At 40.2% G+C, this 21,906-nt stretch overlaps 2 protein-coding genes across 3 annotated transcripts in view; one reads left to right on the top strand and one right to left on the bottom strand.

Annotated features, from left to right (window-relative positions):
* The window catches only part of LOC114462870 (formin-like protein 20), a 474,381-nt gene that overhangs the window by 269,839 nt on the left and 182,636 nt on the right, over positions 1-21,906 (top strand). The gene's annotated exons all lie outside the window — the stretch shown is intronic.
* LOC114462877 (carbohydrate sulfotransferase 11-like) overlaps positions 1,460-21,906 on the bottom strand; it is a 35,104-nt gene continuing 14,657 nt past the window's right edge. The window contains exons 2-3 of the mRNA XM_028445963.1: positions 19,696-19,775; positions 1,460-2,979 (exon numbers count right to left, since the gene is read on the bottom strand). Coding sequence (XP_028301764.1) covers positions 2,134-2,979; positions 19,696-19,775 — 926 coding nt within the window. The 3' untranslated portion in view covers positions 1,460-2,133. The remainder of the gene's footprint in view (positions 2,980-19,695; positions 19,776-21,906) is intronic.

Genomic DNA, 21,906 nt, shown 5'->3' with positions numbered 1-21,906 from the left:
CCATGCATCCTGGTTACTTCCCAGAATGTGATGTAAGCAAAAACCCTCTATAGTGTGAGAACAAGAATCGTGAACTGCGCACATTCGGGCTCTGAAATTGAGTCGCACAATTTGAGCTGGAGCTGAGTACAATGATTGAAAAAAATCGCACATTGTCTGCCCGCCTTAAGGAGGTGAGGCCAGTCGAACAATGGGATGTTGTTGGTAGTTACACAGTTCTGAGTGATCCTGGTTGTGTGTGGATTAGCGTTATCATGCATGAAGATTACATGGTACATGGTCTCTACTTGCTTGTGGCATATTTGCTTTTGACAAACTTTTTTTTTTTTTTTTTACCAGGCTTTTTATAACCAGGGGTGTCATTTGAAAACAAGGCTAAGCTATCACATGCTAACATGGACATTCAGTTTTACTCAGGAGAAATTGGCTATTACTCCACAATTGAATATATAAAATATATATATATATATATATATATATATATATATATATATATATATATTCAAAATGTAATCTCTACATACAACATGTTGCACATTTGTGCTTGTTGCATTTTTCATGCTTCTTTGTATATCTCAAAAAGCATCTCAGTGTTAAAATGGCTTGTGGTATTCCTATTATGTTAGTGGCATTCCCCAGTGTTTGAGCTGCACATGATAGATATTTACTGTAGGCATGCAGCATTAATACTGTGCAAGTTTCATCAGTTTAGAGATGTCATACTCATTTTAGTTTAGCAGTCATATAAGACCCAGACAACAGTGTGCCAGACAAGAAAAACCTTGTTTATTGTTTATTCCTAGAATACAAATTTGTCTGTCACTTGATATATCCTAAAAATAAAGCAAGTCACTGACATACCTATCTGTACCTGACTCTTGGAACATACAGCAAACAGACTTGAGATAATTTCATTGAACAATTTTGAATCCAAAATGACAGCACTCGAGGGTGATTCCATAACTTGCACTTAGTTTTAAATTTTCTAAATTTTAATTTATGTATTTGTTGTTTGTGTTTAACTACATATTTATCTGTTGTTGGTGTCATAACTAACTTGCTGCTGCATATCTTCGCCAAAACTCTTTTGAAAACGAAAAGATTGTTAATCTCACTGGGATTTCCCTGATTAAATAAAGTTTAGACAACTAAAAAATATCAGTACCTCCTAGATTGAGAGGTTCTGCAGCTGGACACTCTAGTGTTGAAACCTGTTTCGATATGTACTTTTTTTTGGGAATTTTGGAGTCATTTATTTGAAAAATGAACCATTAAATATTACTTCAATCATATATACAGGGAAACATTTCCATCTATTGCATATTTTAAGATATTTTGTTGAATTTGTGAATTTCAAGGGACCACAATGTCTTAAACTGATTTATCTAATGACTCATGTATTTTCAGTAATTCTGACTTTGAACAAAATCTTCAAACTGGATGCTCTGAGATACCTGATTTGGACCACTGGCCTGGATTTGACAGTTGTGATGACAGGGGGCTGTAATCCATTATGGGCTGTTAAATGATTTTGTCGTACTGTCTCCTTGATGACATCTCTGGTTGGCAATCTCATGAAAAGACTTTAGGTAAAGTTCTAACATTTAAAGGACAAAATGGTTCTTGCTGAAATGCATTTATTTGAAAAATTGTGAGAAAAAGCAGACATCCATTTTAGGTGTTCTAAAGAGTGACAGTAAGAAACCACACAATAAATAAAAACAATATTAAAATGACTTCAAAATCTTTTCTATAGTACAAAAAGTGAACAGAGTCACAGTTATAAAGGTTGTTGTCTAGAGGCAAATCAAGGCCGGTGATCAAAGGCACGTACGTTTAAAGACAATCGTGGATATTGTATGGTATTGATCATTTGTTTGGCTCCTTTTTGCTGTGCAAACACAACAATGAACCATCACACGACATTCAAAATACAAAAAAAGTCTAAAGACTATTCTGACATTCAAAGGCAGACACCTGTGTGTTCACGGTTTACAGTAAAAGATCCTCCACCTACTAGACACAGTAGCTCAGTCATCCTCAACGTCTCTGATAATCACAAATATTTTCCAATTGGGACACATTTTTTTTTGTGTTTGTTTGTGTGCCTTGTTTTACAAAGTTCAAGCAGCTTTATCTGAACTTGAGGTAAGCAGGTAGTGAATAGTTAAAAAGCAGGAAGTCCATGCGATAGAGGTTATACAGTTTCTTCTGGTAAAAAGGACTGATGTTGTGGAAGAACTGGGCTGCCATGTCTCCAGTAGTCCTGGTGCTCTTGGAGGATGTGGGGAAGCTAACCTGGTCGTCCACCCCAGCTAGCTGCAGCACGTAGCGGGAGTCTTGTGCTAGGGTTTCGTACTTCCCCACCACGTCATAGTGGATGAGGCAGGGGTGGCACAGCGAGTGCACGCGCTCCCAGTGCTCGTTGAAGGGCTCCTCCCGCTGTGTGGCTGGGTCCACCAGGTAGTACACAAACTCCTCAAAGGACACGTCATTGCCTCTCTCCAGGGCCTCAGGCTGGGGGTGTGGTCTGTGCCGGCGCACTATCTTAGTGCCGTATCGTTTATGGAAAGCTGTGTTGTAGCTGCGTGTGAATTTGTTGCGGTATGCGGAAACCAGCCGCTCAAAAGGCTCACGCACAAATACAAACTTCAAGTAGGAGCGCAAGCGCTGGTTTATCTGGGATGTGGTGTACTCGGACAGGGTGCGCAGGTTTCCTGGTACGTGTGCCTCATTGGCAGGGATTTCCAGCGGATCTCTGTGAGTTCCAGCTACGCCTGTCAGCACCATCAACATACGCTTCCAGTTGGTGCACGCCACTTTGGGGACGTAGCAGTAGAGCAGGCCGTGCTGGTCGTCCACGATGACGTGCTTCAGGTCCTCAGGGATTAGGACTCTGCGTTTGCGGGTGTAGGCGTGACATGCTTCCTCCAACAGCTCCCGTCGGCCTTGATGGACAGCCTGCACGGATGCCTCCACCTGCAGGAAAAAAGCCATCACCCAATTATTTCTAGTAATTAACCTAACTGAACAATTGTGTAATTCTACTTTTATATAAATTGCAATCAATTACTAACCTAGTAGATCAAACTGAGGGTTTATCTAGTATGCTGCCAAACCAAAGTGTCCGTATTAAGTTAATTCCCAGTATTTTGCTTACCTGCCACTAGGGGGAATTTAAAAAAATGCCATGATTACAGGCGTTGCACCTTGAGTAGTTAAGACACGCCCCCGTACACAGCAGCCCCGCCCCCACAGCCCTGCACAGTTCTGCATGGAGCTGTCAACCAATGCTCACTGAGGGCTGTGAGAGGAGGAAACCTAGTCCTTCTCCCAGCTTTTATAGGAAGGGTGGGGCCAACAGTGTTGGTTAGTGACGTCTCTGACCCAAAAAGATGTCACTGATCTAATCGCAGCTATTAACAAAATTAAATTGCAGTAGTCACCCATAGAGGGCAATGTGAAGAGTGGGACTAGGATCAATAAACTACATTACTTCATACATAATCATACATGTATTCAGCAGAAAAAAGTGGGTTTAGGGTGTACTTACACTTTAAGATACACCAAAACTTGAAAGTGATTCAGCAACTAGCCTTAAGTATCCAGCTACAAATAAGCTTGTTCAAAATCTGTGGAAAAGGCTTTGATACAGTAGAGTTCTTCGGCTCACCAATAGAAAATGAGTATTTTGTCCTCTTGTGGCTGGCTGCTCTGCCACAACTAGAGGTCACGCAGTTCATTCCTCCCTCTGTGTAGCACAGAAGTCCTGTTTACATGTCTCATTGGTAGGACCTGGCTCACCACTGCAGCAGTCAGATGAGCACTCACAGTGTGATCTTATGTGTAGCTCTGTGTGTTTACAGTTTAACATCAAACACCCAGAAGAGGCCAAAGAGTGCAGAGCTCACACTGGCCTCTCCTCTGAGCAACAGTTAGGGATTCCATGGGCCTTATTTAAGCAGTGCAAGGCCCTATTTTCACACAGGCCAGCCCCCTGTCTGCTAAAACCACACAGGTTTAAAAACCTGTTAATGCAGGTGAATTGTATTGTGTCTGCAATCTGCGTCGGACACTATCTGCGATGTAAAACACCTTCTTCCATGGATGAAATTCAGTTTCTTAATCCCTTATCGTAGTGTATGTGCTGTCCTCCAACTGGACTGATCTGCAATATCTTGTTTTTCAGGACACGCCTACATAAGTACAGGGAGAAAAACGCTACTTTGAGAAATCAGGCGCTGTCATCAGAACTTTAGGTGACTGAGAGAGAGCTGTACTCTCCTCCTCACACTCATGTGCAGAATATGGTGCATTCTAATCCCAGACATGAGCATGGATAGCAGGACAGTCATGGCATTCAGAAAAACTAAATCATACACTCAAGAGTTAAAGGTCCATTATTATGCCATTTTTGACACATCTCTATCTGTTCCAAGAACCCTAAAGTATTTGTGATTTATTTTCCCAAACTAGCCTGTTTTCCAGAGTTCTAGCCATCTGAAAAGTCACTTTCATGACGCTTCTAAAAACAGACTATTTTTGGGCCTTCATCCATATGCATGAGTGGGCGTGTCTGTAGACGCAGATTCCACACCACAGCTCATCACCACAGCGATTGTCTTTTGCTATCCACACACTTGTTGGGGCGACCATGGCTCAGGTGGTAGAGGGGGTCGTATTCTAATCAAGAAGTTGGACGTTCGATCCCAGTCCATACCTGTCTATGTGTCGAAGTGTGCTCGACACTGAAACCGAAGTTGCTCCCAGTGGTTGACCAGCGTGTTAGAGAAAACAACGCTTCTAAAAACAGGCTGTTTTGTGGGTGTGTCTATGTCGCAGACTTCATGCCTCGCTCTTGTAGAGGGTGATCACTATAGCGATTTTCTTTTACTATCCACACACTCTTGTTATTGTTTTCAGCCAAAAAACTGCACATTACAGTAAAACACATGGCTACTTCAGCAGCTATTGTGATTGTGAGTCCGACTCACGCTGCTCCACGGTGTGTGCGCGTGTGCGTAGTGAGGAACAGAACCCAAGCTGCTTGAGGTTCAGTGTGAAATATCCACAGTCAGCCATGATTTGGGGTGCAATGTTCTGTTCTGTTCCTCACCCGTCTTCCTCCAAACCCTTGGACCTTGATTCCCGAATGAAAAGCACACTTTACTTTCATCGGAAAAGAGGACCTTGGACCACTGGCCAACAGTCCAGTCCATCTACTCCTCTTTTTTTTCTGCAAAAACTGAAAAGTAAATAATGGTTTCTTCACAGTATTCAAATTTTTTAAATCCTGTTTTCGTGGGTTTTATGAGCTGGAAGCCCAAATTATGTAAAAATAAACAAATAAATACTAGAAATTGTTTAAATTGTAGGCCACGAATCTATAATCTATGAAAGTTTAACTTTTTGAATGGAATTATGGAAATTAAACAACTTTTCCATGATATTCTAATTTTTTGGAAAGGGTCTGTACACTGACAGTTATATGGTTTAAACAATGTCGGCAAAAGACCCAACAGTGGCTGACGGTTTCAAATGATCTATTTAGAGAGCTCCCGTGTAATGTTTGAGAGGCTGAGGACCAAACTCCATAGCCATTGTAGCACCAATCAGAAAAGTAACAAAACTGCGCAAAACAAGAAGTAAAGCTCCAAACTACATGAGTGAGTAAGTAAATTAAAGTATTATCAACATCTATTATGTTCTTTTTTTTTTTTTTTTTTTTTAACAAAAATCATCGTTCACCTTCGAACCGAGTGGTCAGAACTTTGCTTCCATGCGCGGCATCACAGGCAACCCGCAGTTTTCCAGATGGAGTATTGGAGCCGGAAGTAGCGCGCTCAATACTGCGCTCAATACCGAGGAGGAGCCGTAACTTTAAAATTAAAATGAATGTTTTGAATGTTTTGCAACCAAATTATTCCAAAATAACGTAGGCACACACTTGTGGTAATTGGAAGCCGTTGACAAAGTTTCAGGTCGAACAGACACCGCGCCGGGGAGATATTTGATCCACAAACACACACACGCGCATACAGAACTTTCTTGCTTTTATAGGTAGATACTGGATTATCTATACACAGTACAGAAGATAAATATATGATCTGTGGATAAAGGGACTAGTAGTTAAGGGAGCAGGCTTGTGATCGTAGGCTCACTGGTTCTATTCGTCCCTTATATTAACCCTAACTGCTCTCTGGGTGCTACATCGTGGCTGCCCAATGCTCCTCAGGGAGGGGTTAAATGCAGAGAAAACATTTTGTGTATGTAGCTTTACATATATGACAATAAATTAATGTTTATTCTATATTAAACCGGAGTGTTTGTTTTACCTGTGAGGTACAATAGTCCCGTTACGTTCTAAAAATAACCCGCAATGGACGAAATCCACAAAGTAGTCAGCTTTATTTTTTACAATTATTATACATGATTTAAGGCTGTAAAACCCCTCACCACACACTTTACACACTTTTCTCAGACAGGAAACAACATTTCTCTTTTGTTTTAACACTCTCAAAGTTCAAACCTTTGTAGATTTTTAAACATAAACCTGTTTTCCAACATACAGCACTTCAGAGTCACACTGCTAGTGATCAGACATTGATGCAGATCGCATTCAGAGCCCTTTCTGACGATGACGTCACGTCAACACGGACACCGGTCTGTTCAGCCATTCAACCATGGAGTAGAAGCTGTGTGTGACCACCTGGAGCTGTATGACACAGGCTTTATAACCGGGACCGGACGAGGAAGGATTTGGCGTGGAGGAGAATCAGCGAGGAGGTGGTAGTAGCAGGTAAGTTTTCTCTGTAGCACTGAGCTAGGATAGCATTAGCTGCTAATCACACTGGCTTTTTTCACTGGTGGTTTATGTTTGTGAGAATAGAAAAAGGAGCACAGCTTCTCGCTTTAGCAGGCAGTGAAACTCACCAAGTTGGATGTGTCGCCAATGGGTGAACGCAGCATTAGCCAATCAGGACGCAGAACACAATATGCGTTCATGCGCTGTAAAAAAATGCATCCAAAATTGCACTGTAAAAAAAATCAGCGAAACATAGAGGCCCCGAAAGGTGAACCGCGTTATAGCGAGGGACTACTGTAGTTTGAGAGGGAGGAGCTCACATTCTTATAGGGTAGGAGGAGCCAAGATTGTCAAGAGGAGGAGTTTCCACCTTATGACGCATTATTGGGGGAAAAATCCAACTCGTCCGTTTGGAGCTGACTTTTTACAAAATGTGGAATAATTAGGGAGGGAGGAAACATAACTTTTTCAACTTTGGCCCTCTGAATGAGGCTAAAGGATGCATATCACTGTAGCAAAATAGGGCTGGGATAAACAATTATTTATTTATTTTTTTATTTTTATTTTTTTTTAAACGATTATTTTTTAAACGATTAATCTAGCGAATATTTTTTTTGATGCATCGATTAATCTAACAATTACTTTTTCCAGTTTGATTTGATTCGACTCGATTATCTCCCCATTAATTAATTAAAAGTAATTTATACATGTTGATTAACATATCTAAAATGAAAAAAAAAAAACAACACAAATTCCTTAACATTGCAATATGTTTATTATATATATATATATATATATATATATATATATATATATATATATATATATATATATATATATATATATATATAATTGCTCTTCAACTCAAAATTCTAAAATAAAGTTCAGTAAGAATATAAAAGTACAAAATAATGCATTTAGAGTCAGAGGTAGCATTCATTAAAAAAAATAAAAAGGCAGTGGTAGTCAGCAGCCTGTCATGGTGTCCTTCCTGAACCAACAAAATTTAAGATTTATGTTGAAAACGCATCTTTTAATTCTTCATTCAACTCGGTTGTAAGGAGAATGTGTTTTTTCACGCTTGGCTCGGTGTGTGTGCGTCTGCTGCTGCCGCTGATATCAAGGCGGGCGTTCCCACCTTGCCGCGTCGACGTCCGGTCACACCCGGAATAAAGGACAAAGGTTGCGGGTAAAGTTCGTGCCTTTACTGCCTTGCGCTTTTTGAAACTCAGAGGAGCCACTCGTGTTAGTTATTCTCCTGCGCCGCCATCTTTGTTTTGGTCAGATGACGCATTGACGCGCACATTTTGCGTCAACGTATTTTTAGCGTCGACATCATCGATTATGTCGAAGCGTTGTCCCGGCCGGCCCTATATCAAAACCATTATAAAGTGCATTTTTAATAATACTGCCCTTTAATTCAGCAAATTAAAAAATCAGCCCCAAGATTAAATATTTCTAAAACAACCGACAAGATAAAAAAAAATTCCAACTGAGTTGATTTAAACTTGTCGCTGTGTGCTCACATAAACTAGCAGATTAAATAAAAAACACATGTATAAAGCACACAATAGAGAACCAACAAAAAAATGTAAAAACTGATTTGGTGCAGTACACTATTACATGATGAAGGTACAATATATACTCTCAATTATAAATCTAGAAATTGGACCTTTAAGATAAATATGAATCACCTGCATTCCCAGTTACAGGAGTTTTTCTTGCATAAACATCTACACATGACCGTCCAACAGCTAAAGGCATGAGGATTTGGAAGTCTAATGTGTTCCATATCCACTATATATTGTTTAGAGGAGTGTCACGTCAAGGCAGAACACAATTTAAAACCAAGTGGCCACTTTGAAAATACCGCAAATAGTACTGGAAATCATGATGTGCACTTCATGCTTTGGGATTCTGCCCTGCTATAGACCCCTTAACTCATTCAGTGCCAGCCATTTTCAGAATTTCTACCCCCCTCAGTGCCAGCCATTTTTGAGCATTTTTGACTGACTTTGAAGACCCACAGAATATTTTCTACTATGACTATCTGATGCTAGGAACGTCAACTCTCGTACATTGCGCCATTTTCTGTCTCGTAAACGCCTTTCTGAGCTCTGCTGAACATGGATGATCTCTCATCCAAAAGTGTGTTACTCCCTCCTACATGTCACCTATTATTTTGCTATCTGGCTCACAGGCTGGGGATATTTTGTACCCCCCCTCCTCCTGACATGCATCGATGGCCCTGTTAGTTGATGGTTTTTTCAATAATCTACTCATGACCATACATGTTCTGCTGGATACGTCACAATATCACTCCATAGCGCCATAATCCCACCGTTCCTGCTTCTTCCTCCTTTGCTTGGTAGTGTAGGGAACCAAACCACATCAAGCCTAAAGAACCTCTTCCTAGCAGGAATTAACCAAGGAGCCTGTTTCTGTATCACAAACTGTTTACACAATAACTGCCCCCGCAACTTTGAGGTGCATAGCTAACCCCACTATGCGGCCTTTGAACCCAATACCGTAGCCGAAAAGACTGACCCAACTCTTTGAAATATTCAGTACGAACTCTTTTTACGACTCCACACGGACAGTTCTGTGATCTTACAGCATCCCAAAAGTATCTGTTACAAACAGATACTTTTGGGATGCTGTAAGATCACAGAACTGTCCCACTGACCCCTGACCCCCTGTGGTGAAATGTCACAGAAGGACACTTTCCAGGCCCCTTCTCTGAGATGTGTCCCAGTGAAAAAGGGAGAACAAAGAAATTGTATTATGTTTGAAAATTTACAAATGAAAACATTATTGGAATGGTTTCTACGGAAATTGAAATTGCAAATATTGTCTGTCCAATTCCACTCTTTTCAGATAATTTTATACCCACAGAATGCTATTTTAAATGTTCATTCATTTAAAAAGTGCTTAAAATACCAGAAAACATCACAAAAGTTAGTTTGAGGTATCTACTGCAACCATATAGTACAGAAGAGGCATAACATGATTTTTGACATTTATGTTTATGAGTAATTACAAGTAAAATTCATTAACCGGTTCCTAAAGTGATCCTAGGCTATTTTCCAGTCGTGTTTGGTATCAAATTCTTTCGTAATACATGATATTTCAAGATATGATGTTGAAAAGATTATTTGAATATGCTGAACTCATTATTATGGTTTATGTGTAAATCTAGGAATCATCCCTCCTGTTTGTCTTTGTCTGACATAAACACACACCCCAGACACACCCAAGGGCAGCCAGCTGAGATGCTGGCAACTTTAAACCAATCAACGAAGTTTCCTTCTTGGGAGGCAAGTCCCAAAGATAAGCTTTTAAAAGGAAGACAGCCGCTCCTAACTTCAGTTTTGGGATGCTGGCGTTTCATGCTCAACGCGTTTCCCTTCCCCACCTTTTCATTTATTTCATTTTATTTTTAGTTGAAACAGTTAGATTTTTGGAATCAACAGCTGCTTGGTTCGGACGAATCCAGCATCTAGTGACGTGCGTAACAGCCGAAAGAAGCCTGGCCCGCGACCCATTGGGGTAAGCCACGAGCCATTCTCTAACCCAGCTGCGAAGGCCAGAACTGCCTGGAACGGCTGAAGGGGCTATACTCTGTTGAAATGCAACAGAACTCAACGGTGGCACGTCCTGCTGCATTTCTTCAAACAGCATCTCCAGGTCCAACCCTGACATCATCTTCAAGGTACCTGAATGAACTTTCATCAGCAAACTTCATCCACAATAGATCACATACATACTTCCATAACTACAAACTTACACACACTCACAACATGTTCCACACACAGTTCATCTCATTCATGTTTGTTCGTCTCCCCTGTCTGTCTTCCTCTCTTTGTTTTATGAGCTCTCTTTAAGATTTTATTCTTTAATTTGATGATCTTATTATTCGAATATGTATCCTGCATTTTTATTCAATATTTAGTAGACTAGCATTCTCCTAGAATAGTGATTTCACTTTATTACATATAATCCTCACTTTTATTAGCCTAGAAATGCATTTTATCATGATTTAATTATCCCATTTCAATTGATATTTTGAATGTGTTAATTGTTGACTTTTGAATAAAAGGTTAAACATAATCTTTGATTCCTCTGATTCATTAAAGCTGTGATTATGGTGTAGATTTGCTGTTAGAATTAACTTTTCCCTGGTTTCAAATTGATGAGTTTAGTCTAAAAACTTAGACATATTTCTCCTGTTAAAAGGAGTGGCACCCCACACAATTTGAAGTAATATTAATAATCATAATTAATATTCTTAGTTATATAACCCATTAACAATAACTCATCCTCCTACAGTAGCATCAGTGGCTAATCTCTCATCTAAAGGTGCACTGCAGCCATCTTCAGGGCACAGTTGGTCACTACAACACCCCACAGCTTAGATATTGATGAGGGACCTCCGCCAGGGTGTTTTCTAGTAATCCCCGTGAAAAAACGTAAATGACGAGTTATCTCGTCAATGGCACTGAGCGTATGGCTTTGAAATGACAAGTTATCTCGTCAATGGCACTGAGTGAGTTAATGGCTCACGTCACCAGTGACATGGCTGGAGGCAAAAACAGGAAGCGCCGCTGGCTAAAGACTGTGGAGGCTAGTAATGTTACAGCTTTGTTGTGTGTTTGGGTGCCAGAATAAGATAAATAACATTAGTGGACGTAAATTAAAGTTTTATAGGATTCCAGCGGACACTCGTGATCAGAAAAAAATGAAGACAATTGTGGTTTTGTATCCAGGCTAAGCCCCACCCAACAAAATATGTCAAAATGTTTACAAACAATCAAAAGGTCAATAGGGTCATCGGATTATACCCCAGGGAGTCTGTACAGATGTTAAAGAGTTTTCTTTGGATTCCTCACACTATAAAAGTATGTATGGTCATAACAGTGATTATTAGAATCCAGTGGATTACACTCAACTGCTGTCAAGTCAATGGCCCTGTGTATAAAATGTGCAATACAAATACATGTGCCTTTAATTCTCTTTATCGAGATTTAAGCAGATGGATGAGTATTAGGAAAGATTTAAACAGAAAATGAGCTCCCAAGAGCTCCACCTCAAATTGCTTAGCAGAGAAAATCCCCTATTAGAAAAAAAAAGTGATTGTAAACTGCAACAGAGTTACAAATGACTCAAGATGTCTCAATTCTAAGTAAACTTGAATTGAAAATATATTTTCTTCTCTACTTTAGGTTGATAAAATGGGGCTTACATAATTTTAGTGTGCTTTCAGTAATGAAAGAAGCCAAGAATAAAGTTGAACACACACACGTACACACACACCACACACACACACAATTTATCTCACAGCACAGGAGAAATAGAAATTTGTCTGTAGTCATGTCGTGCTGTGAGTCTCATGATTAGTCAAATGTGAAGATGACTTCAGGGTGGATTTGGTCAAAACCTCTACTGTGATCACAAAAATGAGTAATGGAAACTAATGGCTCTGCTTTTAAAAATGTTGCCTCACAGTTTGTGAACAGAAAAAAAAAAAACTCTCAGCATTTATTCATCGGCTCCATCTCTGAAGCTCCTGGAGCAGTCTCAGTCCCGCTGCAGCACCTCATGAATCCCTGATAACAGCAGAGTGGGACATCAAAGCAGACGTGCTACACAATACATCACTCTGTGGACATCTTAAAATGTTTCCATTTGTCTGGATTTGGAGCTGATGTTCCCGTGTTAAGAGATAGAATGAGCTCTTTGGGAATTAAGAGGTTGAGGCTGATGATTCATTAATGTAATCCTTTATCAAACCTCAGTCCTCGGCAGGGTCAGAGAAACAAAAAACAAATAAAAGTGAGTTAAGTTCACGTAACTGCTGCCAAATGCATGCTGGGAAATTTCCAAAAAGACTATTACTAACTGTTTGAGCAGGCGCAGTCAGCACAAAGAGCAAGGCCCTGTTTAAAGGGGCAGTAGCCTCATTCAGAGGGCCAACGTTTCCTCACTCCCTTGTTATTCACATTTTTAAAAAGTAAAATTTATTTTTTCTGTGAAACGTATCCGTCCGCCGCAGGTAGTCCCACCTACTATAAGTAGGGTGGGCAGAGAATACTACGCCATTCAAAATAAGCACCTCTTCTCACTCCCCCAGCAAGAAGGGTTGACTGGTAAGACATCTCACTCATATTACTCAGAGAACCGGGGTTATGTGAATAACCTAAAGTTCTCTTTCATAATACTCGTTTCGATGCCTCACTATAGGATATGGTAGACCACAGGGCAAGCACTGTTCCGATCAGGACAGAAGAGCCGCCCGCACCACCCAAGACATCCAGCCTGAAAAACCAGACAAAAGTGAGCGGCGGGGACCAGCTCGCCGCAACACAAATGTCCTGAACAGACAATCCCCTGAACAAGGCCCAGGATGAGGCTAAACCCCGAGTCGAGTGTGCACACAAACCTGCAGGCGGTTGCAGGCTCTGACTCGTATACGCCAACGCAATCGCCTCCACCACCCAATGTGACAGGCTTCCCCTTATGGGGCGGAGCCCAGGAGACGAACAGCTGATCACTCTTTCTGAAGCTTCTATTCATGCCCATGTAAGCGCGCACCGGACACAACACATGAGGCCGCTGCTCCCCTTGTGAGGCAGAGAAGGCCGTGAAGTTAATAGGATTCCTGTGGTTAGAATAGGAGACAATGACAAGAAAGTGACTAAGCAGCTTAACACTCCGGTGAGTGTTTGAAACAGCTGACTCAGATGGCAGTTTACTCCGCCGCTGCTGCCTCACACACACACACACACACACACACACACACACACACACACACACACACACACACACACACACACACACACACACACACACACACACACACACACACACACACACACACACCCTGAAGCAGCATTTGTCAAACTCACAATCACAATAGTGGCTTAAATAGCCATGTGATTTACTTGTAATTTTTTGGATGAAAATGGTAATTGGTAAATGGACTTGATTTATATAGCGCTTTATCCCTACTCTGAAATAGTCTCATAGCACTTTACAATATCAGTTTATTCACTCATTCACACGGGGACAGAGCTGCCATGCAAGGCATTGGTCAACCACTGGGAGCAACTTAGGGTTCAGTGTCTTGCCCAAGGACACTTCGACACATAGACAGGTATAGACTGGGATCAAAATCCCAACCTCTTGATTAGAAGATGACCCCCTCTACTAGGGACTTTCTTTCTCTCTCTCTCTCTCTCTCTCTCTCTCTCTCTCTCTTCTTTAATAAAAAATAATAATTACTTATTGTCGGTGTCCCGGACCGATATCGATATTGGACCGGGACACCCCTACCCTCTACCACCTGAGCCACGGTAGCCCCAACAAGAGTGTGTTGATAGCAAAAGACAATTGCGATGGTGATCAGCTGTGGTGTCTACGTCTGTGTCTACAGACACGCCCACTCATGCATATGCATAAAGACCCAAAAACAGGCAAGTTTGGGTTTGGTTTGGTTTCCTAACTCAAACTTGGTTCTAGAAAAACCGAAGAAGGTGATTCAGGCAACTCTTGGTTTGTTCACTCTAAATTATCATATGCGTGACAACTGCAAGAAAGCTAATTATTCTTCACCATAGCAACCAGTGGGGAAAAACAAACACCAGCTGATCAACGTGCCTTTAACTTATCTCTTTTAAGCGTATCGATCTAGCCTCACAATCAGCTCTATTCACTGCTCAGCACCAATCACATTTCTCCACTGCAGCCCCATGTCAGCATCTGAGCTCCTCTGTCCCACCATCCACATTCTGTTTGTGTATTTGTTGTTTCGAGCATATATAATGTCCAGTGCTCAGAATAAATCTTACAATTAACCAAGGTATAGTGACCTGATGGGTCAATTATTGTTCCAACAATTGAGATGGGTGCTTTTTTGAATAAAATCATGAAGAAATATCATGTTCCACCCATTCTCTTAGTAGCTGCTCTACTCTTATCAAGTGAGTTTCTTGTATAAATACAATGTTCATTTTAAAAATACGTTAATAGAAGTTGAGTGCACAGAATCACAAAATGACATTTGAAGAAATTAAACTGGAGGCAGGTGGACTTCTCTGTCGGCTGCACAAACATTCAATATTATAGAAAATGAAATAAACAAATACCAATTATGTTTAATGAACTTTAAAACCTAATGTTACTTTGCTCTCATCAGTCCATGGACAAAAAGGAGCAGCTTTGTACAGAAACCATACGAGTAATCTGTTGATGCCATTGATCTGAGTTACTGCAGCAACAGAGAAATAAGTCTGCAGCACTTGAAGATGATCTACTGAGAATCATCCAGCAGGTCTGAGCTCCTGAGTAATGTTCAGATGGGAACCTTGTGCCATTGCTGCATAAATTACGCAGCTGGTCAGCTGATTCTGGCCTGACGCTCCTTGCCATCAATGTGACGTGAGAGTTTGAGTCAAAACAAGGAGAGGAAGACACAGCTCAGGTGCGTCTGGAGCGACATCCATGGAGCTCCATGCACAGCATCCTCTCTGCACCGCAGTGTGTCAAACTGGACTCCACACAGGCTGCCTCAGGTGTTCAGCTGTTTCTCTCCCTCACACACTTTACTCTGTATTTTCTTCCAGTGGCTGTTAATACTGTTTTATTTAAATTATTTTCTAATACTAATACTTTTAGAGGGTAACTTTTTCCATCTCCGCTGTGTATTGTGTCAACATTCACTGCAGCTATGATCTCTGTGTGTAAAGCTGTGAGTTTGCACCAGCTAGTGAGTCGTACTATTTTTACTGCGCCCATTGATTTAATTTATTTGCATTTCACCCTCCCAGTTTTTTGCTCCCATTATGTGATTCGCCTACATTACATATTCATCAGAGGGAAACACGCTAAATGGATTGTGGGCACATTGTGACGCGCTGAACATGCATAGTCCTGATTACCTGGGGTTTGTACCCCTTATCAGCATACGGAGTGACGTTTGCACTAGAGGTGTCTCGATCCGATATTGATTTCGGTCCAATATCAGCCAGAAAACAGATATCGGATTTTGCTGCATCTACAATATTCGATATAAGCGCTCCGATAAGCAGACCATTTTCCACTAAGAGCAATGATCACATTGTCTTGGGCACAGTCAGTGAAACTGGAGCTGTGAACCCTTAACTTTGAGCAGAGGACAGTGGACAATATTGTGCTGTTGTTTTTGGCCCCGCCCTCAGTTGTTCCCACCATATACTGACAGTAAAAAATAACTGAAGTTAACTTGAATTGTTTGCACTTTAAAAGTATAACTTGTTTGTATTGGATTTATTTAGGTTATTTTTAAGGGTCTTATAATTTATTTTCTATTTATTTAATTCAATTGTAGAATACTGTAGATCTTATGTTGAAGGTTAAAATGTATGTAGCCAATTAGTTAATAAAAAAAATGGGTCAGGTTTTCTAATACCTACTGTTGCTGACTATTGTTCTCTGTTTGAATAACAACATTTGATCAAGCCTTTTCTAACATTCCACACTAAAAAATAAGTAATAAAAGTATGTATGATTCGTGCTGATATCGTATTGGATCAATATCGGTATGGGCCAAAACTTAAAACTACAATATCGGTATCGTATCAGAAGTGAAAAGGTTGTATCGGGACATCCCTAGTTTGCACACATTTTAATACCCCTACACCAGGGGTGACGTAGTTACGGCCCACGGGCTGGACCCGGCCCAATTGTACATCACATCTGGCCCGTGGTTTATATGGGAGAGGGACATTTTTCTATTATTATAAGTTTTTAATCTAATGTTTGTTTGTTTGTTTTTTTGTGTCCACCAGCACACAACATATGAAATAATCCCATTCATTTGTTTCTTTGTGGTCTGTGTAAGTCTTACTAACAAGGAGAAAATTGCCCCATTTCAAATTTTCTACATCTGTGACATCACACGTGAAATCGGGAATCAGTGTTGCCAGATCAGACAACTTCCAGCCCAACCACATCTTAGAACAGCCCAAACACAAACCACATATCTGGCAACACTGTGTTTGTGACACAATGTGACACAGCGGTTCGGACTATCAGGAATGGACTATTCCTGCAATCTCTGACATGATGACAATAAAGCAACGTAGCAGCTCCAGTAAGTGTTTGAAGCAGCTGAAACAGCTGCTTTTGCTGTTGAAGCTGCTGTTGCTGCACAGCACATACCCTTCATGAAACAGTGTTTTTCTGACTCACAATCACAATATCTATTTAAATAGCCATGTGTTTTACTGTAATGTGCAGTTTTTTTGGCTGAAAACAACAACAAGAGTGTGTGAATAGCTAGTGATCAATTGTTGTGTGGAGTCCGCGTCTATAGACACGCCCACTCAGACAGTTGGGTTTTAGAATTGGTCAGAAAGTCACTTTTCAAGGCTAAAACTCCAGAAAATAAACCTTAAATACTATGTTGTTGGGGTTCTTAGAACAAATGAAGATTGGTGAAAATTAGCATCATATGTCCCCTATAATTTTAGTGGAAACTGTCAGTTGGTCTGGTGCAGCTGTCCGCCTGAGCTGCAGCTGAGCTAAGCTGGTGAAAGTTAAAAGGTGTCTGCCTTCGACAAGTAAAATGTAGCTAAAGAAGGCTTGTCTCCCCATTTAACATAATCCTGTGTGATATGGGTGGGAGGGAATGAAAGGGGTTGGGACTTGGGGTTGACTGATGTAGGCTGTACAGTAGGCTAGTGCCATAGGCATGGGTGTGTGGAAATGTGGGTTGGAGTTTACTGGTGATGACTGGCAAAGTTAATGTCATCTGTTATTGAGCAAATGTCATGTTTTAAGATGGGTTATATTTGGCTATTTTTTCAAAAACCTTTTTGTTTTCCTACTGGATATTCAGTCACTCGGCCTGTTGTTGGATCACTTTATTCTGCCACTTACTTTCTGTGACTCTTTTAGGCCTACTTGGCCTGACCTTCTTTTAATTGGCCTAATTATGCATACTTGGCATGTTTACATGTGCAAACCTTCAATAAATATGATCAAAGTGATTTCCAGTTTACACTTGTGTTATTTTATAAGAAATGTGCTTTGTCTATTTTGTTGCATTTCTAATTTATAAATGTAGGATACTTGCATGGATAGGACAATGGCCACGGTTACATGTTTTTTTCAATTCTGAATGAGTTATTCCGAATTCAATCATTCGGAATTAAAGTGTTCTGCTTTGTAATAGTAATTCTCGAATTGAGGTTTACATGGAAAACCGGTTTATTCAGCTTTAGTTAATTCCGCTTTAGGTCTGAGGTTTGGGAAGGCTCTGATTGGACAGGGGGTGAACATGACGTATCACGTCGATCACGTCTATTGGGAAAAACACAAAGCCTTTTATCGTCTGCTGTAACAGAAGACCACACATACAAACTGTTTTCACCTTTATTTGCTTGTAGTTTTGAAGCAGCAGCTCAACAATAACACACTTTGGTCCACAAGGGAGATAGGACCTAATCACCGGTAAATAAAGACCAGTAAAACTCTGGAAAACAATAACCAGGAATAAATAGTTGCTTCCTGGTAAAAATAGCAGCTCTAACAACCGTTACAATGATAAACTTGGTGATATTACAGCCTGTGCAGCAATTAAGGGACGCATTTACTCCGTCTCCGGGTCTTAGTATCACCTGTCCGATCACCTGTCGTTTGCTGATCTCCATGTGTCCGTATTATGTCCGCATGTTTATGCCTCCGTCCATCCCCTTTTTTCATTAAATCCATGACTTATAAGGCTCTTATTAAATAGTGTCGGCTCTATTCCGGGCCGCCATGTTGGATTATGTTGTCACCCAGCACGTCATCGCCACAAGTCGCACATGCGCAAAACGACTGGAATTAATTTAAAGCGGAATTAAGTGTCGTTAACTGTTTACAAAACAGAATGAACCAGCCACCTACTTTGGAATTAAGTTTAAACCAGCAACAGGAATTAAGTGTTTACATGGTCAGGTTAATGAGGAATTAACTTTTATTCCGCTTTAAAGAGGCATTAAAGCTCCCATGTAAACGTGGCCATTGTTACGTTTTAGAGGGTAACTTGCTTTAGGCTGCTATGTAATTGTAGGCCTCATTGTGAGGCTATTGTGGTGCCAATGCAATTTATTTTTGATGTGTAGGTATTGATGAATTATTTCAAGCAGCATATCCATGTGTTGAGTCAGTGTTTGGTCTTTCAGGCCAATTTCACCATGGCACCCCTTCCCTAAACCTTTTGTGAATCCGCCCCATAGTATTGTAAACACATTTTTTATCACAAAGAAAACACTGGTAAATATAGTGTGAATGATGCAGACTTCAGATGTTTGGACTTTGTTAAAGGCCACTCATTATTATTACCTGAAATATGAATTATTCTTCAAAAAAAAAATTAAAACTAAAATAGTTAAAATAAAGTGCACAAAAATGCAACTGAAAGATTTAGATATTGTCATAATGAGAGAACTGCAGATAAAACTTGAGCCATGAAGATTCAAATCTGTTCAAACTCAAACTGTTTTACATTCAGGTGCTGAGGCACAGCAGTCTGTCCACATTACTGAAGTAAAGAGCAGCTCTCTTTTCTAAAATACTGTTATCAATATTATCATTACTGTCCTTCAGGAGCGTCCGTTCAGCTTATTTATGACATGATTTAAATGTGTTTACTAACAAACATTGACCTAAAAAATTGTGTAATCTAAACTTCAAACTTTAAAAATGTGTCACAGGGACTAAAGATGCATTTTTTGTGCATACACATAGCCTTGGTTTCCAATTAAATGTGTTCCTGAATAAATCCTTTCAAGTAAATATTTATTCAGTGCAGACAGAAGCGTCGGCTTAGGTGGAAAATTGTGAAACTTTGTTTTGAGCGTACTGACCTGGTCACCATCGTACAGTGTTTGCAGAGGACTCCTCCTTGTTTTCTGCCCACTGCTTTTGTCTCCAGTCGGCTCTGAGGCTGAAGAAAAAAAAAAACACACACATTTTAGTTTAACTAAAACAAGATATTCTCTAAATATAAACAGAAATGCCATGTTAGACTCAACATTCATTGACAAGGAAGAAGACCATATAAATGCACAGGTGTGACAGCTGTGTAAAGCCATGTATCAGGGGTCGTCTACCTTTGTGACATGGAGTGTAGTTTGATATTTTGTGTAAACCTCCACCAAGCGCCAAATAACATCTTTGCCAGATATTAGGAATCTGGATCAGTAATCCTGAGAATGGTATCATTATCATTCACACTTTAAAGGCTTGTAAGAAATGTCTCCCTTTATTAAAAATACAGTAGGTTTTTTAGGACCTATGGTACTGCTACATTTTACCAAAAAGTAAAGTTTTTTCACCCTTTCATACTGTCATAATGCACATCCTGTGTCTTTTGGGATTGTTGTTTTCTAATGGGTATATATACACAACACACCAACAAAGAGTCACAACACAACAGCAAAAGTCACAACACAACGGAAAGGGGGGATTGTTTTCAAAATAAAATACTGTTCAACGCGGATGGACAGAGGTTACCCTGGTAGCGGAAAACACAGACCTTCTGGAGCCTCCAGCGGGCCCATTGCAGACTCTATCCTAAAACCAAGCACATATTCGGACTCAGGAGGACCAGACCTTCCCGATGATACCATGCTTGGCCCAATCTCAGCACTTTTAATACAATTTTAAAACTATTATTAATTACTAATAAATAAAAAAAATTAACAAAAATGTATGTCAAAAATAAAGTGAAAGGTAGATATAAGTTATACTGTGAGGAAACAAAATAAATACTAATAAAAAAGAAAACTAAAATAAAACCAATGTATGCCAAAAAAAAAATGGAATCTATACTATAATGCAAGAAAGGTCTGCGTGCATGCATGTGTGTGAGTGTGTGCTTGTGGAGCAAATTTCTCCCCGATGCGGTGTCTGTTTGACCTAAAAAGCGGTCCCTAGAAACATTTCCCCACAAAAAAACATCTGATTCTGTCCATTTCCTCATTTAACAGTAGATTCAGTTTTCATTGGTTAATTCCGTGATTCCGTCCGCGATTCCGTTAACGTGGATTTTATAGGGCCCTAGTTTAGTTGTTGTTAGTGCACTCAACTAAGGGGTAACTAAGACTCGCTGCAGGGCATACAAGCTTGTGTCCTGTAAGCATCACTGATTGGCCAGCAACCGAGGAAGGCGTTCTCGGCAATTCTGATTAGTGAACATATATATATCACTCAAATGATGGAGACAGAAGAAAAAAGGTTAACTTATCGCAGTAGTGAAAACCTCAATATCGATGCGATTGAGGTTAATCATTCAGCATTAAACGATATTGTATTTTTGTATATCGCCAAAATAGAAAACGTGATATATCTTGAACCTCGATACATCACGCAGCCCTAGTGTGAGCTGCAGACAGAATACAAGTAGGGAAAGCAGTGACTTAAACTTGTTAACTCAAGATACTCAACTTTAAAATAAAAATATATTGTCATATTCTATATCGCCTAAGATAGAAATTTCGATATATTGTAAATCTCATATTGTCCAGGCCTACGACTGTTCAAAGAAGAGATAATCCTGCTGGTTTAACACCATCAGGACTCAAAACCCTGCAGCATTCCTCAAAGTCTTCCCAGGACCAAAAGGAGAGGAAAAGCAGGTTATAGAAAGACTGGTGTGTTTCTCCTGTTTGGACCATAAACGAAGCTCTGTTTTTAGGTCCACCAGGAGGATTGGGGCCCCCTCCTCTTCAACCTCTCCTGCCAATGACCAACCTCTTTAAGAGACACACTCTATGAGGGCAAAACTTGATCCTATATGCTGCTTATGTGTGTGCAAAGGGTGTCAGTGTCAAAGCAGCAGCATGTGGGTGGTGTCTACCCTGTTTATGGAGTCTCCAAAGTATGTACTGTATACACAGAGACTTTCTGATCCAAGCCTCGAGGATCTGATTTGTGGATTACAATTGATGACAAATGAATTGTTCCACAGTCTGAAGTTTATAAATCTCTCTGAAGACAACTGGGATTACAAGGAGAGGAAAAACAGAAGTACATCTTATTGTGCTGCTTGTTGAACAATCCTATTTAAACTGTTT

Source organism: Gouania willdenowi, chromosome 5 (assembly GCF_900634775.1).
Source record: "Gouania willdenowi chromosome 5, fGouWil2.1, whole genome shotgun sequence".
Classification (NCBI taxonomy): Eukaryota; Metazoa; Chordata; class Actinopteri; order Blenniiformes; family Gobiesocidae; genus Gouania; species Gouania willdenowi.
The sequence above is the reverse complement of the archived record's forward strand: the minus strand, read 5'-3'. Positions and strand labels throughout refer to the sequence as shown.